Here is a 22,884-nt window from a genome sequence, read left to right on the forward strand (position 1 = left end):
ATGTAGCAGTGGGTGCAGTCTTAGTGCAGGTTCAAGACAACGTAAGAAGGCCGATAGCATTCTTTTAGAAAAAGCTATCTGCAACCCAAAAGAAATACGCACTTACAGAAAAAGAATGCTTAGGAGTTATCTTGGCAATTGAGAAATTTCGGCATTACGTCGAAGGGTCAAATTTCACTGTGGTAACAGATGCCCAAAGCTTGATTTGGCTTCGGAAAATAAGCGCGGAGAAGGGTTCCGCAAAACTAATCAGGTGGGCCTTAAAGTTACAGCAATATAGTTTTAACTTGCAGTACAGAAAGGGATCATTAAATATTACTGCGGATGCGTTGTCGTGAGCAGTTAACACCGTTGAAATCCAAGATGTCGAGTATGAGAAACTGAAAGAAAATATAATGAAGGATCAGGCTAAATTCAGTAAATTTAAAGTATCTAGGGATCGAGTATATAAATGCGTAACAGCTAGACTGACTGATTCGAGGTACGCATGGAAATACTTACCCCCCGGCATGAACGCCTGCAAATTCTCCAAGAAACCCATGATGCCACCCACTTTGGCCGATACAAAACGCTCAAGAAGATACAAGAGAAATACAAATAAAATTGGCCTGCAATGGACATTAGAAAATACTGTCAAGGGTGCGAAGTATGTAAACGGACAAAATACCCGAATACGAACCGGGTCCCTCCAATGGGGAGCAAAAATTAGCTTCAATCCCATGGCAGACTATATCAGTAGACTTTGTCGGTCCATTTCCCAGATCGCGAAATGGCAATTCAGTCTTGTTAGTAGTAACGGACCTATTTTCGAAATTAGTAGTCATCCAGCCACTCAGAGAGGTAAAAACTCCAGCCTTAGTAGCATTCTTAGAAAATATGGTATTTCTGCTGTTTGGGGTACCAGAAATACTTATTTCTGACAACGGGGTACAGTTCAAGTCGAAAGAATTCGACAAATTTCTTAAGCGTTATCACGTAACACATTGGCGAAACGCAAACTACCACCCAGCGAATAACCCAACAGAAAGGGTAAATCGGGTGATTGGTGCGGCAATTCGAACCTATGTAAAGGGGGACCACAGAGATTGGGATCGAGAAATTCAGAAGGTCGCGATGGCTATAAGAACTGCCGTGCACGAATCCACTTCATTCACGCCATATTTCGTCAATTATGGTCGCAATTATGTCAGTTCAGGGTCAGAATATAAGCACCTAAGAGAAGCAGGGGATAGCGCAGATTACGAACCACTTGAATTGAACGAGAACCTTAAGGAAATCTTTATTAAAATTAAGGAAAACTTACAAAAAGCATATTCAAAATATGCGAAACATTACAAATTACGGTCAAATAAAAGTTCACCATCTTATACCGTGGGTGAAACGGTTTTAAAGAAGAATTTCTTCCAGTCAAGCAAAGCAAAGAATTTCTCAGCAAAGCTAGCAGACCCCTTCTCTCTAGAAAAAGTAGTCGGAAAAATAGGATCAGCATGTTACGATCTCGAAGATATGCTAGGAAATCGGATAGGAGTGTTCCATGCGTCTGATCTGCAAAAGAAATAATCAGAATTAAAGTCAAGCTATGTCTGTTGCATATAGAAGCACAGTTACAAAGGATATTTCCACCAAAATACAAACTTACGTTTGGTATGCCGAGCTCTGCGAGGTTGAGAGTGTCTCCAATACATTTCCTAATTTTCCTACGAGCACTCTCCCTTGGAACCTCGAGGATAGCCCTCCGGAATTCCTGGAACCCTAAAAAAAGTGAAAGTAATTAGTAGGGGCTTTGTTAGACAGCTATGTATTAGACTACGCAAGTGAATAATTTTTAGCCTTATGAGTTTAGCCAGCTTAACCACCATAGCGTGGAGTTCACCGAAGTGAGCAGAGAAAGGAGAGTACGCTGGAAGTCAGTGCGAGTCTGTAGGGCCAGACGATGACCAGGCTAAAATTCAGGAAAATTACTCATTACGCAATCTGGGACAAAGGCTTGAAAGCACAAAAACACTTCCATAGAGTAAAAAATTCACAAGTTGCTATATGCGAGCGACGATTAGTGAGCCAAAACACAGCAGACGAATTGTAGTAAATTAAAGGCAATCAAAGTCAGTGTAAATATGTAAATAGTTTCTTCACGTAAGCATAGCATATATTCACCACTAGCATAATTATTTGTCTTAGGATTCACGTAAGCATAGCATATATTCACCACTAACAAGAATTTTCTTAGGATTTTTTGTCATTTCGGTTTGTTTCAGGAAACAGTTTTGGTTCCGAATCATCTATTTTCTTCCACTGAGTTCAAAAGCACAATACTTACATTTAAGATCAAGTTCTAGCCGGTCCATTTTCCGATCAGTTTCCAAAATCAAATCCAGTATGATAATCACTCTATAGACACAACCTACAGCATAACAGTTGTTGACATTTCTAAACGTCGCAAAACTGATCGTTTTTACTTTACCGCACTTGACAGTTTCTTGTTAAATTAACCTCGAATGGGAACCACCAGAATCAGTAGTGTCATTTAGAATCAACTCGAATAAGGTTAGTGTCATTTGGAATGGGATTCTATAAATAATGATATTGAAAATCTTGAAATGTTCAGAAGCTGAAACGAAGGAGTAAGATTTTTTTCAGATTTACCTGGAAAGTACAAATACTAAGTATTTCGGAATCTGTTGAGAAGTTTCTCAAATGCACCAAAATAGAGGTGAGGTAGCGATGGAGTCGCAGTTTATGTCCTGATTGGGTTCGGGTAAATTCAGGAAAAATATTAATGAAGTGGGTTCGCTTAGGAATTTAGGGTTTTGGGCAGTGGGTAATTATGGTGGTTTCCTTACTACAAATTAAAATTATAGAATTGCAAATAAAAATCGGGAAAATATTGAACTGAATCATAATCTATAAACAACCACAAACAAAAACCAGCTTCAAAACCAAACTGTGTAGTTATCTGTTTCCACTGATCATTTAGTAAGATGATTTTCGTTTCGAAGCAGAGTGAATTTATTGAATAAATAAACATGGATAGCAGACTGATTATCTTTTAAAATAAAAAAAAATTCAGTTAGCTTCATTTATTTTTTACCATTAGTAGGGGAAATGTAACGAGGTTACAAATTTCCGTTTCGAATAAAAAAAGACATTGAACAAATTAAACGTCGAGTACAGCTTTCATGATCGCCTTCGCGTTCCGGGTCTCTGATACCTTTGCTTTAGCTGTAGGGCGCCAGGAAAAGTCAATTCGGCGATTTTCGATTGACGGTTCGCAGCGGATGTATGCTTCCGAAGGTAAACGACTGGTCTCGGGACCGATCGTAGTTTAGAGCAAAAGGCTCACAGTAGAAATGATCGTCACTGATAGTTTGACTGGTGAAAAGGAAGGAAGCTAGATAGAGGAGTGAGTGTAAAGTGGGTAATAAAAAAAAAGAGTGAAATCAAGATTAGCAGCGTGCAGATCAAGTCAAAAGTTTAGCGAATTAGATCGCAAATTGCATGAAAAGTAAGTGACTGATCTATAAATGTAAACGTCTTTATTATAAAAAAAAATATAATATTGAGTTCAGGTTACTGAAAAACGTGGTGTAAAGAGCCCGCCGAAACTAGCGTCGGGAAGAATCGAGCGCCGACAATTGGTAATTATAATTAGAGCCATGTGTTCGGATATATTTTAACAGTCTGGAAATTCGATCGAAGTTTCTCCTTCGTCACGTCTTCTTCAACCCCCCTCCCGTTACAACGTTACAATATATATATATATATATATATATATATATATATATATATATATATATATATATATATATATATATATATATATATATATATATATATATATATATATATATATATATATATATATATATATATATATATATATATATATATATATATATATATATATATATATATATATATATATATATATATATATATATATAAAAACGGGAGGGGGGTTGAAGAAGACGTGACGAAGGAGAAACTTCGACCGAATTTCCAGACTGTTAAAATATATCCGAACACATGGCTCTAATTATAATTACCAATTGCCGGCGCTCGATTCTTCCCGACGCTAGTTTCGGCGGGCTCTTTACACCACGTTTTTCAGTAACCTGAACTCAATATTATATTTTTTTTATAATAAAGACGTTTACATTTATAGATCAGTCACTTACTTTTCATACAATTTGCGATCTAATTCGCTAAACTTTTGACTTGATCTGCACGCTGCTAATCTTGATTTCACTCTTTTTTTTATTACCCACTTTACACTCACTCCTCTATCTAGCTTCCTTCCTTTTCACCAGTCAAACTATCAGTGACGATCATTTCTACTGTGAGCCTTTTGCTCTAAACTACGATCGGTCCCGAGACCAGTCGTTTACCTTCGGAAGCATACATCCGCTGCGAACCGTCAATCGAAAATCGCCGAATTGACTTTTCCTGGCGCCCTACAGCTAAAGCAAAGGTATCAGAGACCCGGAACGCGAAGGCGATCATGAAAGCTGTACTCGACGTTTAATTTGTTCAATGTCTTTTTTTATTCGAAACGGAAATTTGTAACCTCGTTACATTTCCCCCTACTAACGGTAAAAAATAAATGAAGCTAACTGAATTTTTTTTTATTTTAAAAGATTGATTGATTGATTGTCTGCTATCCATGTTTATTTATTCAATAAATTCACTCTGCTTCGAAACGAAAATCATCTTACTAAATGATCAGTGGAAACAGATAACTACACAGTTTGGTTTTGAAGCTGGTTTTTGTTTGTGGTTGTTTATAGATTATGATTCAGTTCAATATTTTCCCGATTTTTATTTGCAATTCTATAATTTTAATTTGTAGTAAGGAAACCACCATAATTACCCACTGCCCAAAACCCTAAATTCCTAAGCGAACCCACTTCATTAATATTTTTCCTGAATTTACCCGAACCCAATCAGGACATAAACTGCGACTCCATCGCTACCTCACCTCTATTTTGGTGCATTTGAGAAACTTCTCAACAGATTCCGAAATACTTAGTATTTGTACTTTCCAGGTAAATCTGAAAAAAAATCTTACTCCTTCGTTTCAGCTTCTGAACATTTCAAGATTTTCAATATCATTATTTATAGAATCCCATTCCAAATGACACTAACCTTATTCGAGTTGATTCTAAATGACACTACTGATTCTGGTGGTTCCCATTCGAGGTTAATTTAACAAGAAACTGTCAAGTGCGGTAAAGTAAAAACGATCAGTTTTGCGACGTTTAGAAATGTCAACAACTGTTATGCTGTAGGTTGTGTCTATAGAGTGATTATCATACTGGATTTGATTTTGGAAACTGATCGGAAAATGGACCGGCTAGAACTTGATCTTAAATGTAAGTATTGTGCTTTTGAACTCAGTGGAAGAAAATAGATGGTTCGGAACCAAAACTATTTCCTGAAACAAACCGAAATGACAAAAAAATCCTAAGAAAATTCTTGTTAGTGGTGAATATATGCTATGCTTACGTGAATCCTAAGACAAATAATTATGCTAGTGGTGAATATATGCTATGCTTACGTGAAGAAACTATTTACATATTTACACTGACTTTGATTGCCTTTAATTTACTACAATTCGTCTGCTGTGTTTCGGCTCACTAATCGTCGCTCGCATAAAGCAACTTGTGAATTTTTTACTCTATGGAAGTGTTTTTGTGCTTTCAAGCCTTTGTCCCAGATTGCGTTATGAGTAATTTTCCAGAATTTTAGCCTGGTCATCGTCTGGCCCTACAGACTCGCACTGACTTCCAGCGTACTCTCCTTTCTCTGCTCACTTCGGTGAACTCCAGGCTATGGTGGTTAAGCTGGCTAAACTCATAAGGCTAAAAATTATTCACTTGCGTAGTCTAATACATAGCTGTCTAACAAAGCCCCTACTAATTACTTTAACTTTTTTTAGGGTTCCAGGAATTCCGGAGGGCTATCCTCGAGGTTCCAAGGGAGAGTGCTCGTAGGAAAATTAGGAAATGTATTGGAGACACTCTCAACCTCGCAGAGCTCGGCATACCAAACGTAAGTTTGTATTTTGGTGGAAATATCCTTTGTAACTGTGCTTCTATATGCAACAGACATAGCTTGACTTTAATTCTGATTATTTCTTTTGCAGATCAGGCGCATGGAACACTCCTATCCGATTTCCTAGCATATCTTCGAGATCGTAACATGCTGATCCTATTTTTCCGACTACTTTTTCTAGAGAGAAGGGGTCTGCTAGCTTTGCTGAGAAATTCTTTGCTTTGCTTGACTGGAAGAAATTCTTCTTTAAAACCGTTTCACCCACGGTATAAGATGGTGAACTTTTATTTGACCGTAATTTGTAATGTTTCGCATATTTTGAATATGCTTTTTGTAAGTTTTCCTTAATTTTAATAAAGATTTCCTTAAGGTTCTCGTTCAATTCAAGTGGTTCGTAATCTGCGCTATCCCCTGCTTCTCTTAGGTGCTTATATTCTGACCCTGAACTGACATAATTGCGACCATAATTGACGAAATATGGCGTGAATGAAGTGGATTCGTGCACGGCAGTTCTTATAGCCATCGCGACCTTCTGAATTTCTCGATCCCAATCTCTGTGGTCCCCCTTTACATAGGTTCGAATTGCCGCACCAATCACCCGATTTACCCTTTCTGTTGGGTTATTCGCTGGGTGGTAGTTTGCGTTTCGCCAATGTGTTACATGATAACGCTTAAGAAATTTGTCGAATTCTTTCGACTTGAACTGTACCCCGTTGTCAGAAATAAGTATTTCTGGTACCCCAAACAGCAGAAATACCATATTTTCTAAGAATGCCACTAAGGCTGGAGTTTTTACTTCTCTGAGTGGCTGGATGACTACGAATTTCGAAAATAGGTCCGTTACTACCAACAAGACTGAATTGTCATTTCGCGATCTGGGAAATGGACCGACAAAGTCTACTGATATAGTCTGCCATGGGAGTGAAGCTAATTTTTGCTTCCCCATTGGAGGGACACGGTTCGTATTCGGGTATTTTGTCCGTTTACATACTTCGCACCCTTGACAGTATTTTCTAATGTCCATTGCAGGCCAATAGTATTTCTCTTGTATCTTCTTGAGCGTTTTTATCGGCCTAAGTGGGTGGCATCATGGGTTTCTTGGAGAATTTGCAGGCGTTCATGCCGGGGAGTAAGTATTTCCATGCGTACCTCGAATCAGTCAGTCTAGCTGTTACGCATTTATATACTCGATCCCTAGATACTTTAAATTTACTGAATTTAGCCTGATCCTTCATTATATTTTCTTTCAGTTTCTCATACTCGACATCTTGGATTTCAACGGTGTTAACTGCTCACGACAACGCATCCGCAGTAATATTTAATGATCCCTTTCTGTACTGCAAGTTAAAACTATATTGCTGTAACTTTAAGGCCCACCTGATTAGTTTTGCGGAACCCTTCTCCGCGCTTATTTTCCGAAGCCAAATCAAGCTTTGGGCATCTGTTACCACAGTGAAATTTGACCCTTCGACGTAATGCCGAAATTTCTCAATTGCCAAGATAACTCCTAAGCATTCTTTTTCTGTAAGTGCGTATTTCTTTTGGGTTGCAGATAGCTTTTTCTAAAAGAATGCTATCGGCCTTCTTACGTTGTCTTGAACCTGCACTAAGACTGCACCCACTGCTACATCCGAGGCATCTGACTCAATAATAAATGGTAGATTAAAGTCAGGGTTTGCTAATACGTTCGGCGAAGTCAAAACAGATTTAATTCTAAGGAACGAATCCTCTGCTTCTTTCGTCCAGTATATTGGACCCTTTCCTTTTTTTAGAAGGTCGGTAATAGGCGCAGTCAAGTCACTATAGTGCTCAATAAATTGTTTATAGAAACTGACCATCCCTATAAAACGCCCAACGTCCTTCTGGCTCTTTGGGAGAGGATAGTCGAGGATTGACTGAATCTTTGAGCTATCGATTGCTAGACCATGTTCTGACAATGTATATCCCCAATAGCTTATCATTTTCTGACAAAATTTCGACTTTTCCAGACTTATTGATAAGTTTGCATTCTTTAGGCGCTCTGCGACAAGCCTTAGAAGGCGAAAATGTTCTACTAGTGTATTTGACGTTATGATTATATCGTCAAGGTACACATGCACATATGGCTCAAGATCAAATCCTAAAACATTATTCATCAACTTTGTTTGTGTAGTTGGTGCGCTCTTTAAGCCAAATGGCATGACCTTGAAGCGAAAGTGTTGCTTACCTGCCCTGAAAGATGTAAAATCTCTACTGGACTCGTCGAGTGGGATTTGCTAGTAGGCTTTAGAAAGGTCGATCACAGATCGATATATATATATATATATATATATATATATATATATATATATATATATATATATATATATATATATATATATATATATATATATATATATATATATATATATATATATATATATATATATATATATATATATATATATATATATATATATATATATATATATATATATATATATATATATATATATATATATATATATATATATATATATATATATATATATATATATATATATATATATATATATATATATATATATATATATATATATATATATATATATATATATATATATATATATATATATATATATATATATATATATATATATATATATATATATATATATATATATATATATATATATATATATATATATATATATATATATATATATATATATATATATATATATATATATATATATATATATATATATATATATATATATATATATATATATATATATATATATATATATATATATATATATATATATATATATATATATATATATATATATATATATATATATATATATATATATATATATATATATATATATATAAATATATATATTATATATATATATATATATATATATATATATATACACATGGCTCTAATTATAATTACCAATTGCCGGCGCTCGATTCTTCCCGACGCTAGTTTCGGCGGGCTCTTTACACCACGTTTTTCAGTAACCTGAACTCAATATTATATTTTTTTTATAATAAAGACGTTTACATTTATAGATCAGTCACTTACTTTTCATACAATTTGCGATCTAATTCGCTAAACTTTTGACTTGATCTGGACGCTGCTAATCTTGATTTCACTCTTTTTTTATTACCCACTTTACACTCACTCCTCTATCTAGCTTCCTTCCTTTTCACCAGTCAAACTATCAGTGACGATCATTTCTACTGTGAGCCTTTTGCTCTAAACTACGATCGGTCCCGAGACCAGTCGTTTACCTTCGGAAGCATACATCCGCTGCGAACCGTCAATCGAAAATCGCCGAATTGACTTTTCCTGGCGCCCTACAGCTAAAACAAAGGTATCAGAGACCCGGAACGCGAAGGCGATCATGAAAGCTGTACTCGACGTTTAATTTGTTCAATGTCTTTTTTTATTCGAAACGGAAATTTGTAACCTCGTTACATTTCCCCCTGCTAACGGTAAAAAATGAATGAAGCTAACTGAATTTTTTTTTAATTTTTAAAGATAATCAGTCTGCTATCCATGTTTATTTATTCAATAAATTCACTCTGCTTCGAAACGAAAATCATCTTACTAAATGATCAGTGGAAACAGATAACTAAACAGTTTGGTTTTGAAGCTGGTTTTTGTTTGTGGTTGTTTATAGATTATAATTCAGTTCAATATTTTCCCGATTTTTATTTGCAATTTTATAATTTTAATTTGTAGTAAGGAAACCACCATAATTACCCACTGCCCAAAACCCTAAATTCCTAAGCGAACCCACTTCATTAATATTTTTCCTGAATTTACCCGAACCCAATCAGGACATAAACTGCGACTCCATCGCTACCTCACCTCTATTTTGGTGCATTTGAGAAACTTCTCAACAGATTCCGAAATACTTAGTATTTGTACTTTCCAGGTAAATCTGAAAAAAAAATCTTACTCCTTCGTTTCAGCTTCTGAACATTTCAAGATTTTCCATATCATTATTTATAGAATCCCATTCCAAATGACACTAACCTTATTCGAGTTAATTCTAAATGACACTACTGATTCAGGTAGTTCCCATTCGAGGTTAATTTAACAAGAAACTGTCAAGTGCGGTAAAGTAAAAACGATCAGTTTTGCGACGTTTAGAAATGTCAACAACTGTTATGCTGTAGGTTGTGTCTATAGAGTGATTATCATACTGGATTTGATTTTGGAAACTGATCGGAAAATGGACCGGCTAGAACTTGATCTTAAATGTAAGTATTGTGCTTTTGAACTCAGTGGAAGAAAATAGATGGTTCGGAACCAAAACTATTTCCTGAAACAAACCGAAATGACAAAAAAATCCTTAGAAAATTCTTGTTAGTGGTGAATATATGCTATGCTTACGTGAATCCTAAGACAAATAATTATGCTAGTGGTGAATATATGCTATGCTTACGCGAAGAAACTATTTACATATTTACACTGACTTCGATTACCTTTAATTTACTACAATTGGTCTGCTGTGTTTTGGCTCACTAATCGTCGCTCGCATATAGCTGCTTTCAAGCCTTTGTCCCAGATTGCGTAATGAGTAATTTTCCTGAATTTTAGCCTGGTCATCGTCTGGCCCTACAGACTCGCACTGACTTCCAGCGTACTCTCCTTTCTCTGCTCACTTCGGTGAACTCCAGGCTATGGTGGTTAAGCTGGCTAAACTCATAAGGCTAAAAATTATTCACTTGCGTAGTCTAATACATAGCTGTCTAACAAAGCCCCTACTAATTACTTTCACTTTTTTTAGGGTTCCAGGAATTCCGGAGGGCTTTCCTCGAGGTTCCAAGGGAGAGTGCTCGTAGGAAAATTAGGAAATGTATTGGAGACACTCTCAACCTCGCAGAGCTCGGCATACCAAACGTAAGTTTGTATTTTGGTGGAAATATCCTTTGTAACTGTGCTTCTATATGCAACAGACATAGCTTGACTTTAATTCTGATTATTTCTTTTGCAGATCAGACGCATGGAACACTCCTATCCGATTTCCTAGCATATCTTCGAGATCGTAACATGCTGATCCTATTTTTCCGACTACTTTTGCTAGAGAGAAGGGGTCTGCTAGCTTTGCTGAGAAATTCTTTGCTTTGCTTGACTGGAAGAAATTCTTCTTTAAAACCGTTTCACACACGGTATAAGATGGTGAACTTTTATTTGACCGTAAGTTGTAATGTTTCGCATATTTTGAATATGCTTTTTGTAAGTTTTCCTTAATTTTAATAAAGATTTCCTTAAGGTTCTCGTTCAATTCAAGTGGTTCGTAATCTGCGCTATCCCCTGCTTCTCTTAGGTGCTTATATTCTGACCCTGAACTGATGTAATTGCGACCATAATTGACGAAATATTTCGTGAATGAAGTGGATTCGTGCACGGCAGTTCTTATAGCCATCGCGACCTTCTGAATTTCTCGATCCCAATCCCTGTGGTCCCCCTTTACATAGGTTCGAATTGCCGCACCAATCACCCGATTTACCCTTTCTGTTGGGTTATTGGCTGGGTGGTAGCTTGCGTTTCGCCAATGTGTTACGTGATAACGCTTATGAAATTTGTCGAATTCTTTCGACTTGAACTGTACCCCGTTGTCAGAAATAAGTATTTCTGGTACCCCAAACAGCAGAAATACCATATTTTCTAAGAATGCCACTAAGGCTGGAGTTTTTACTTCTCTGAGTGGCTGGATGACTACGAATTTCGAAAATAGGTCCGTTACTACCAACAAGACTGAATTGCCATTTCGCGATCTGGGAAATGGACCGACAAAGTCTACTGATATAGTCTGCCATGGGAGTGAAGCTAATTTTTGCTTCCCCATCGGAGGGACACGGTTCGTATTCGGGTATTTTGTCCGTTTACATACTTCGCACCCTTGACAGTATTTTCTAATGTCCATTGCAGGCCAATAGTATTTCTCTTGTATCTTCTTGAGCGTTTTGTAAGTGGGTGGCATCATGGGTTTCTTGGAGAATTTGCAGGCGTTCATGCCGGGGGGTAAGTATTTCCATGCGTACCTCGAATCAGTCAGTCTAGCTGTTGCGCATTTATATACTCGATCCCTAGATACTTTAAATTTACTGAATTTAGCCTGATCCTTCATTATATTTTCTTTCAGTTTCTCATACTCGACATCTTGGATTTCAACGGTGTTAACTGCTCACGACAACGCATCCGCAGTAATATTTAATGATCCCTTTCTGTACTGCAAGTTAAAACTATATTGCTGTAACTTTAAGGCCCACCTGATTAGTTTTGCGGAACCCTTCTCCGCGCTTATTTTCCGAAGCCAAATCAAGCTTTGGGAATCTGTTACCACGGTGAAATTTGACCCTTCGACGTAATGCCGAAATTTCTCAATTGCCAAGATAACTCCTAAGCATTCTTTTTCTGTAAGTGCGTATTTCTTTTGGGTTGCAGATAGCTTTTTCTAAAAGAATGCTATCGGCCTTCTTACGTTGTCTTGAACCTGCACTAAGACTGCACCCACTGCTACATCCGAGGCATCTGACTCAATAATAAATGGTAGATTAAAGTCAGGGTTTGCTAATACGTTCGGCGAAGTCAAAACAGATTTAATTCTAAGGAACGAATCCTCTGCTTCTTTCGTCCAGTATATTGGGCCCTTTCCTTTTTTTAGAAGGTCGGTAATAGGCGCAGTCAAGTCACTATAGTGCTCAATAAATTGTTTATAGAAACTGACCATCCCTATAAAACGCCCAACGTCCTTCTGGCTCTTTGGGAGAGGATAGTCGAGGATTGGCTGAATCTTTGAGCTATCGATTGCTAGACCATGTTCTGACAATGTATATCCCAAATAGCTTATCATTTTTTGACAAAATTTCGACTTTTCCAGACTTATTGATAAGTTTGCATTCTTTAGGCGCTCTGCGACAAGCCTTAGAATGCGAAAATGTTCTACTAGTGTATTTGACGTTATGATTATATCGTCAAGGTACACATGCACATATGGCTAAAGATCAAATCCTAAAACTTTATTCATCAACTTTGTTTGTGTAGTTGGTGCGCTCTTTAAGCCAAATGGCATGACCTTGAAGCGAAAGTGTTGCTTACCTGCCCTGAAAGATGTAAAATCTCTACTGGACTCGTCGAGTGGGATTTGCCAGTAGGCTTTAGAAAGGTCGATCACAGAAAAGTATTTGGACTTTTCGATCCTGCCTAAAATACCAAGCATGTCTGGAAACGGATATGCAACATCTTTTGTGATCTCGTTAATCCGGCGACAGTCTAAACAGATTCGCCATTCTCCCGTTGATTTTTTTTACCGGAAGCAACGGATTGCACCATTCGGCGTTGGACTCCTCTATAATATCCAGCTCTTGCATACGTTGCACTTCTTTGTCTATTTCCTTCTGGATATGCGGTTAACAGCGATATTGCGGAGGTTTTTTGGGTTGTTCACCATCGATCAGGTCAATTTTGTGAGACAAAAGTTTTGTGCGTCCGAGTCTCCCATCGTTTGTGCTTTTGCATATTTTAATTATTTCTAGCAGCTGTTTGGTTTCATCATCAGTCAATTTATGTGCTGTAATAACTTCTTTTATTTCCTTATTTTTAGGTTGTTCAGCGAATGGTAGCTCCAGGCTTAGGTCTTTGCGCGTTTCGTCCTCAACCTTGGTGGATTCCTGTGGTTCAATTGCCAATACGATTGCGGTTTGCTGTTCAACAACGTGGTCTTCTACCAAATATATATCCTGCTCCCCGTCCTTCCAGGACAGTTTCCGCATGTCATTGCCCTCAGTGATCGTTGGAGTTATATTAAACGCACCCCAGAAGTCTATTCCGAGTATAAGCTGCTTCGATATCTGAGGAACAAATAAAGCTGGTACTACATTGGTGCGTCCATTGAACGTGTATGGAATGTGGACGACCCCGTCGCAGATGTGCGTGGTTTCGTCCGCTGTTTTGATTTTCAGGTTGATCGGATGGATTCAAAATCTATGCTTCTCAATTGAGTCCTTCGAATTAATTATGCTAGCACTTGCACCTGAATCTAACAGGGCATTTATCGGTGTTCTTAGCACGTTTACTGCAATGTGAGGACATTTTCACGGTTTTGTGTAGATCTGGAATGAAACAGCGAACTTAGAAAAGGACGAGTTTTCTACTTGATCTACAGTTGACAAGGTTGTGGGAGGATGTTTACACACAACCTATGATCTTTCTGGCTTCTCGTTTTCCTGCTGGGAAGTAGGAAAGCGATGATTACTAGGGCAATTCGCTGTGATGAAATTCATCTGACCGCAGAAATGGCAAAATATTTTCTTCTGCTTTGTGCAGTTGCGCCAAAAATGACCAAATTGACGACAGTTCCACCATAAAATGGTTTGATCTTCCGGGGATTGTTTTGCATTCGCTGCCTCCGGGACCGATTCCACTGGTTTGTCAGCCATTTTCTTTCGACTAATCATCTTATTGACGGCCTGTACTTCTTCTTCGCTTCCTTCGTCCCACGCTTGTTCAAACTCTTCCACGTTGTTTAGTTACGGTCGATTGTACCTTGGGGTAGCAGCATAGCTACGATACATTGATTTGTCCAATCCGTGACAGATTGTGACTAGCTCATCAATCCGCTCTATTCTGTAAATAGTCAAGAATGGTTTATAATTATCTCTCATATTTTCTAACGGAATCTCCAGTTTTCGCTCTTCCGGCATGGGTTTTGTGAGCTGTTGCGCCAGCTTTTCTATCGAGGCCACAAACGCATTAAACGTCTCATGTGGCATTTGCCTTCTATCCAAAATTTGACGTTCTATGACCTTATCCTTATTTGGCTGCTCGAATCTGAGACGAAGTTGGTGCTTAAATGACAGCCAGTTATCAAACTTGCTACAGAAGGTATAATACTACTCCTCTGCCTCTGACCCCTCTTTGAAAAAAAAGTTTGCCTGACTTAAAAGCTCTTGTTCAGGTACCCTATTATTCTTCGCCAGAATCTCAATTCGGTTAAGGAACTGCGTTACCGTTGGTCCCCTTGAATTACCACTAAAGTGAATTCTCCATTTGTTGATTGGAACCTGAAATTTGTTTCGCCATTCGTTGGACTGTCGGTTCAACCATGAGGGGTAGTTCTCTGGGTTGTACGCTACATGAGATACATGAGATGCAACGGAGTTTGCATAATTCAGAAGGCTTGGTACAGGTGTTGTTGCCCGTGATGATGGAGGCGGAGGTGGTGAAGGTGGCGGCGATGTTGGTGCAGTCGGGTGAGGTGGTGGTGTTGACGTCCTTTGTTGCGCCATAATCGGTGCTCATCGTTGATATCTGGGTTGCTAATGTTTGCTGAATATACCTACTAATTTCTTCTTTCCATTGGTCCATCTGCCCTACTTGGGAATTTTCCATGTTCTGTCTACGCGGTAATAAATTTTCCCTGAATTGTATCTGACCTCGGTCAACCACGCGTAACTCTGGCAGGTGAAATTCGTTAGAAATACCCTGTCTATCCGCCATATTTGGATCATAACCCCCAGCAGCTTCATCTAGCATGTGCTGCTCCTCGGACCTTCCGTCCAAATTATTATTCATAGGCCTGATCCTTGAAACATTTGAAAAATTCAGGTCGAGATTTTTGTCCCTCTTCAGACCAAAACTTTGAGAGTCAGAGAGTAATTTAAACGAAGATTCGGAGGTGGTTGGCTTCCTCTTCTGTCTTCTGGGTTTCCGTATTTGTCTAACAAAGTTTCAATTTCACCTAACAATTCGTTCTTTATGCGAACTTGCTCTCGAGTAATAGAACTTGCACGCAGTACTCGTAACCTGTAGTGTCTAAGACGAGAAATATGTTTCGGTTCTGGAAATGTTTCAATGAAGTGTTTTAGATCCTGAATTTTACCTTTAACTTTCTCATACTCTTGACTGATTGTCTTTTTAACTCGAAACGTGGAAAAATAATGTTGCCAAAAACGGAACCCATTTCTTGCCAAAAACAGAACTTTCTTGTTGCCAAAAATGGAGCACGCCAAAAACGGAACGTGCCAAAAACTAATCAATAACTTTATCACTACATATACATATGCCAAACGACCGTTATGCTAAATTACTGTTTTCCTTAACATAAAAATATTTGTACGAAAGACCTTCAGCAGTAGCACGGCCTAAAATTATGCCGAATTACCTGCCTTCTCGAAGTTTTAAATTATGTGTTTTCCCTATAGTTGAAAAAAATGACAAATGACCTCCAGTGTGATCACTTCTCAAAATTATGCCAAATGTCCGATATGCCAAATGTCAGTTATGCCAAATGTCTGTTGTCAAATGACCGTTATACCAAATGTCCGTTATGCCAAATGACCTTCAGTGTGATCAATTCTAAAAATTATGCCAAATGTCCGTCATGCCAAATGTCCGTTATGCCAAATGACCTGCAGTGTGATCAATTCTCAAAATTATGCTAATGACCATTATGCCAAATGTCCGTTATGCCAAATGACCTTCAGTGTAATCAATTCTCAAAATTATGCCAAATGACCATTATGCCAAATAACCGTTATGCCAAATGTCCGTTATGCCAAATGACCTTATGCCAAATGACTTTATGCCAATTAACCCAGTCCCCTTTTTCTTGTACTCAAATCATATGCTGTTTTCGATTGTATACTATTCCCCTGAAAATCATTCCCCAGAAAGCAATTCCCCAGAATTCCACTCTCCAGAATATCATCCCCCAGAATATACTATTCCCCAGAAAGTCATTTCCCAGAATGTACCATTCCCCAGAATTCCATACCCCAGAATGCACAATTTCCCAGAAAGTCATTCCCTAGAAATTTTTTTTATTTCCTTCCCACTTCTATCGAACGACATTCTTCGCTTTCGATTCGGTCACATTTAAAATGATTTGCATTGTGTTGAAACCGAAAATTAGGACATTATTTATTCCGAATTAAAATAAAGAATTTGCCTTTTGATTTTCCCCAAAAACCATTCCACAGAAACTAAAATTCCGAAGTGTTTCCCCAGAATGAACTATTCTCCAGAAAACCACATCCAGAATGAACCAATGCTCAGAATATTTTTGAAGTGGGAAAAAATCTTGATGAAAATCATAAATCTTTCAGAATGTTGGCCATATTGCTCCCTTGAAGAGTGCACTGCTACCAGCATTAGACAAAAGCAATATTTTTACATTCATTTTAATAATATAAACATACATCTAGGACAAATCGCAATATTCAGTACAGGTGTGTTATGAGACCCATTTTGGTAACAACCATAGAAAGTGGTAGCCCCCTTCCTTGGATCACAAAGAATGTAAGTAAGGTTATGTGGCGAAACCAAAAGTTTGTACATTACCTAAGTCAAGGAACTGATACAGTGTTAAGCTGATGAGGATAAGCCGTCGAAAGCGGCGGCTCCTCGCAAACGAGTTATCCATTCGCAAACTCGATTTACTCGAACATAGGAATTGTTTCCTTCTTTCAAACATGAACAGTTCTTTTTATCTTTATGCCAAATAACTCTTGCACGCAAACTTTTGATCTTTTAGTCTACCCGGTTTATTTAAACATAGGTGTTGGTTCCTTCTTTCCAGCTTCCCCTGAATCTATATAAAAATCGAAATGAATGCACATTTTGACAAACGGTTTGGTGTATTTATCCTTCTTGTGCATTGGAATGTTTCGTACGTAAAAGTACGATCCACCCGATTGCTCGGTTTACTCAAACATGTGGCACTAAATACACTCGAAAGTAAATGGTACTTTTACCATATGTTTTATGTCAAACGATATTATGCCAAATGTCTGTGTGTCAAGCAGGGTAATCTTTTTCAGAAGCCAGGACAATGTTTAAAGTGTTATGTTGCACTGTTAGTGCTTATTATTTTTCATTTGAATACATTTTCTAAAAGAGCTTCCCTTCTCTTCCTTTGAGTTTCATTTTTCCGTTATGCCAAACGTCCGTGCCAAATATTTGAAGTTACGCAATGTTTATTTAGAGTCTTTCGAGATAGTGACCACGATCAAAGTTTCTTATTTGATGCATTTCATTGGTCGCATTCATATGACGGCTATACAGGGTGTTTGGTTCATGGTTAAGAATCTCTCGGGGGGTGATAGACTGCCATATTTGGAGAAAAAAATTGTTCTACACATACCATCAAATCTCAACCGTTACAGAGTTATTGAACATTTAGTGTAAAAAACTTATTTGTCTTAAAATAACTCTAACTTTAAAAGTATACTTTGTATTTTAAATGTTTTAGTTCAATTCGAAAGGTGAGAAAATTTCGCATTGAGTGATGCCCTCACATGTTTCAGCTAATGAGTTTAAATAGCCTTTTCAAAGTAATTTATTGAAAATTAAACAATTTCAGACGATTTTTCGTTCATTTCTTGAAAATCATAATAGTTAACCTCATCTTTTTAATAATTCAGATTGTTAGTCTTGATGAGCTGCTTAATTTGTTCTTTGACATGATACACTTACCTTTTCTTATTTTCATGATTTTGGGTTATTCAACTTGGATATTTTTATGTTATTTTCACTAGTACCAGCTCTAATTGAAAAATTACGGCACTTATTGTACTTTTTTTCTTTTTATTCGAAAGCCAGGAAAATTTTACAGTGAAAAATGTATTAATACCTTTCAGTTAAGTGAATTTAGTATTCTTTTAAAAGTAAATTAGTTTAAAGTTAGTGCTATTATTAGCATTTTCGTTAATTTTCTTAAAATAGTAAATTATAAACATCACCATTATTATCATGGAAATAATGCATCTCAGCAAGCTCTACAGTTCTTTCTTTGACTCCATTCAATTATCTCTTTTGGTTTCGACGCAAAATCGTTTTTATCACATCGTTTCATATGCAAAAATAACGATTTCGAACCCACTACATTTGTGGCGAGCTCATGCTGTGTTAACTATTAAATAGCAGCAAAATGAAAAGAGATGTAGATAAAGTGTCAAATTAAAAGTTATAGAGAACATTAAGGGGCATCAAATGAACAATAGTAACGATAAATTTTGTTGATTAATAATTAGAATAATTAAAAAACTCTCCAAAAAACACAAATTTTGAGATATTTCGTTAGTAAAAAATCATTTAGTACACTTAACTAAAAGACATTTGTACATACATTGATAGGAAATTTTCTCAGCTTTCCAATGAAATCTTGTAAATAATGATATAAAGCATATTTTTTAGATTAGAGTCTTTTAAGCACTTGCAATTTGTTTACGGGAAAAGTATAGTAATTAAATTACTAAGAAATGAGAAGAGATAGAAATATGACGTTCAAGAACAAATTATGAATCGTCCTAAAACTCAACTTTTGGATACTGGATATTGCTATAATCATACTTCATTATTTCGAGAAAATTAGCAAAAACCTCCTCAAAAACACTAACTTTTAACTACTTTACAGTTAAAAGGTAATTAAAACTAATTACTTAAAAGATATGAGAACACCATTCAATAGAAAATTTTCTCACCTTTCGAATGGAACTAAAACATTTAAAATACAAAGTATACTTTCAAAGTTAGAGGTATTTTAAGACAAATAAGTTTTTTACACAAAAAGTTCAATAACTCTGTAACGGTTGAGATTTGATGGTATGTGTAGAACAATTTTTTTCTCCAAATATGGCAGTCTATCACCCCCCGAGAGATTCTTAACCATGAACCAAACACCCTGTATAAAGGAGACGTTCCTGGCTGACGGTCCCGGTTACAAGGAAAATTCCGCCAGATAATTCATACAGAACTCCGCGACATTCCCAGTAGGAGCGGTTGGTGTTCCGCTTGAAGCCATTGGCCACCCTTTTTGTCATCGTTTCGGCTTCTCCTCAAGCCAGACCTTTTGCCTATAACCAACATTTCTGAAACACTCAGACCCAAGAACAATTTTTTACTAGTCTATCCCCCGTATACTTTTTTTTATCCCTTTATGGGCAGCTAGGGCCGAGGGTGGTGGCTAGCGGGTTTCATACATCCTTGACCTGACGGACAAAGCTATGGTGCCTTGAACACAGACAACGCAGATCCAAGGCCATCATTGAAATGATAAGTTCTGCGTTTGAGATGTACTTCCCCCGGTTGCCAGACGAATACCTGTAATTATTACTTGTTGCTTTGTATGTATGAATCTAATGTTCAGTCCTGAGTGGTGTATGCGTGGAAGATGTGGTTTTTAGCGTTCGAGTCCAGGAGTGCATGTCTGTCTGGGTTAGCGTGGGCGTTTACTAATTGTGTAATAGTGTGATCGCTAAAGGCTCGAGCATTTGAATGCTAGCGTGTCTCTAACTTTGCGTGCATAAATTCGATATTAGATTCTTGTGGCCATTTGCATATTCACGTGTATTTTTGAACTATCGCGCGCGGACCCTGAATATGATAATTAATTTTTAGTGTATGGTAGAGGAACGTGTTGTCTAGTGAATATGAGCATCATTCTTGATTGGTCCAACTGAAGGCATGAGTCTAGGCTGATCGAGAGTAGAGAATTCACTTAAGTAAGAGGGTGTTTTAATGTTGGCGAAATTGCGAGCGTAGGTGTGTGTGGATGATTGAAATTGTAATGTAAGTTCGCGTCTCGTCCTGTCGTGTCTGGGGTTTCCAGGTTACATGCATTCACCAGATGAGACTAGCTTATGTCAGCTTACTTGTGCACTGGTTTCGCAGAATCGAGGCGTTCATCGAAATGATAGATCCTACGAGTGAATGCACTTGGCCCAGTCACCTGTCAAGCATTTGTGTATTTGTGTGTGTTGAGATATGTGTGGAGCCTGTAAATAATATTTTAACACGGATAATATTTTATACGTCAAAACAAGAAATATGTAATATACTACTTACAGTTTGTTGATCGTTCCTACTTATCTGATTCCATCGAGTATGAGAATACATCTCCATTGTTCTAAAACTTGGCGACGTCTGATGGCAGAGAAGAATCATTGTTGGCAGCAATGTTGCTCTTCTTGGATTATGAGCTCGAAAAGGTCATCACAAGAATATAACGCATGAGACCGAAAATAAATAAAAATAATATAAAGAGAAGAGTTAGTATTGTTATTGAGTATTACTAATATGCCGATTTTTTTCGAGAGTTGTCCTACTGGAGCTGTAGAGCTAATTCATTCAATTAAGGCATGGACCTAGACTTCTAGAATCGAGGATAGAGACTCCCGGACGTGTACGATTCATGAATGTGCGAGTGCGGGGGACTGTAGGTTCACGCTTGAGACCGCGCCCGAGTGATTACAAGTGCTAAGACGTTCATACTATTACCGGGATGTTATAATGCCTGGAAGAGCGCGAGTATAGATTGCGAGGATGGCCGCGAAGGGCTCAACCATTTTTATATTTGTCTGTCGTATGTATGTGACTTTGTGTGTATACATTCGATTTTTATGTAGTTTAGTGGATATGAGCACTATATCTTCGATTGATCCACCTGAAGGCATTGGACCTATGCCGCTAGGGGCGAGAATAGGGGATTCCGGTCGAAACCGATTCATGATCGCGCAAACGCGGGCATTTGGAGGTTCTCTCTCTCGAGACTGGGATTGTTAATTTATAAGTGCCAAACCATTCACTCAGTCACCGGGGTGTTATACTTTTTACGAGATTGTGGGTGTGGTCGTGCGTGGATGATCGCGAAGGACTCGAGCGTTTGTATGTGGACGTTTTTGTCGCGTGTGCCAGTATGTATGCAACTTCGCGTGGACACATTATTTTTATAAGCGTGTGGCCATTCGCATGTTCGCGTATTCTTCAATGATCGCGCGTGGACGTCTTGTCTAGTTTCTACCTCTATTGGTCCAACTAAAGACATGAATTTGGGCTACTAGGATCAAGGGCGGAGACCTAAGACGTGACCGATTTATGATTGCGCGAGTTTAGGTTCTTAGGTTCCAACGTTCACCTAATCAATCGAGGAGTTTGAATATTGGCGAGATCGCGGGCGTTCGCACTTGTGAACAGGTTTGTGTTATCGCGTAGGCCACGTTTGTACGTTTGGAATGAGAGACTGTTAGTGTACATGAGCGAATAAGCAATTTGTGTTAGTTAATGTTTACATGAATCTAATTGAAAATACAGCAACAAAAGAAGAGCGCCTGCAGAGAGAATTGGGCCCAAAACCCACATTGTATATTATTTGACCATGGCAGTGGATAATAAAGGTCGCCAAGTTAAGTACTAAAATTGATCACAATGTAGCTTAACTAAAAAGAAAATAATCGTATCCCAAGTTTCTGTGATATAATCACTGTAATACTGCTTTGGTGGAAAAGCCCCCGGACCGCATCAAGGTACAGTATCATGCCGAGGGTACTAGTCTATCCCCCGTATACTTGCGCATATATCAGTGGCGCCATAATCGCAAATGCGATAACAGTACCAATTAAAAATTTATTCAAATCAATATGACCGCTAACGTTGGCGAGGAATTGTTGTCGAGTATTATGTCTGTTACTCTATGGTACAGTCGTGATTCGCTAGTTGGACACTTTTTAACTGCACCGATTTTTAGTTGGACCTCCGTTAGTTGGACCATTGTCCAACTAAAAAGCATCTGAATGTCAAAATCTTATGACAAATTTACTTTGACAATCAATCTGACAATTATTAGAGATGTGAATAGATGCAATTACATTCCTAACGTCCCCTTTGGAGAATTTTTGAAATCTGTCAGTCGGTCAAACTAACGAATCAAATTCGTTAGTTGGACAGAGGTGTGGCCAGCCCGGGGACAACTTGACAGCTCCCATATATTGAACTTATAAGCAAATTTTGTGGTGATTTGGTGATGTCATGGCGGCTCGAATGGAACAAAATTTAAAAAAGGCGCATTC

General features: G+C 37.7%; 1 protein-coding gene and 1 long non-coding RNA gene across 2 annotated transcripts in view; one reads left to right on the top strand and one right to left on the bottom strand.

The window, feature by feature from the left end:
- Window positions 1-1,306: 1,306 nt before the first annotated feature.
- LOC131696368 (uncharacterized) overlaps window positions 1,307-22,884 on the bottom strand; it is a 40,630-nt gene continuing 19,052 nt past the window's right edge. The window contains exons 3-4 of the mRNA XM_058984914.1: window positions 1,640-1,752; window positions 1,307-1,545 (exon numbers count right to left, since the gene is read on the bottom strand). Of these exons, the coding sequence (XP_058840897.1) occupies window positions 1,510-1,545; window positions 1,640-1,752 (149 nt within the window). The 3' untranslated portion in view covers window positions 1,307-1,509. The remainder of the gene's footprint in view (window positions 1,546-1,639; window positions 1,753-22,884) is intronic.
- On the top strand, window positions 5,281-6,405 carry LOC131678045 (uncharacterized). The gene is made up of 3 exons (XR_009303561.1): window positions 5,281-5,369; window positions 5,936-6,048; window positions 6,143-6,405. It is a non-coding gene; the product is annotated as an uncharacterized LOC131678045 (long non-coding RNA).

The sequence above is a fragment of the Topomyia yanbarensis genome, chromosome 1 (genome assembly GCF_030247195.1).
Source record: "Topomyia yanbarensis strain Yona2022 chromosome 1, ASM3024719v1, whole genome shotgun sequence".
NCBI classification, from domain to species: domain Eukaryota; kingdom Metazoa; phylum Arthropoda; class Insecta; order Diptera; family Culicidae; genus Topomyia; species Topomyia yanbarensis.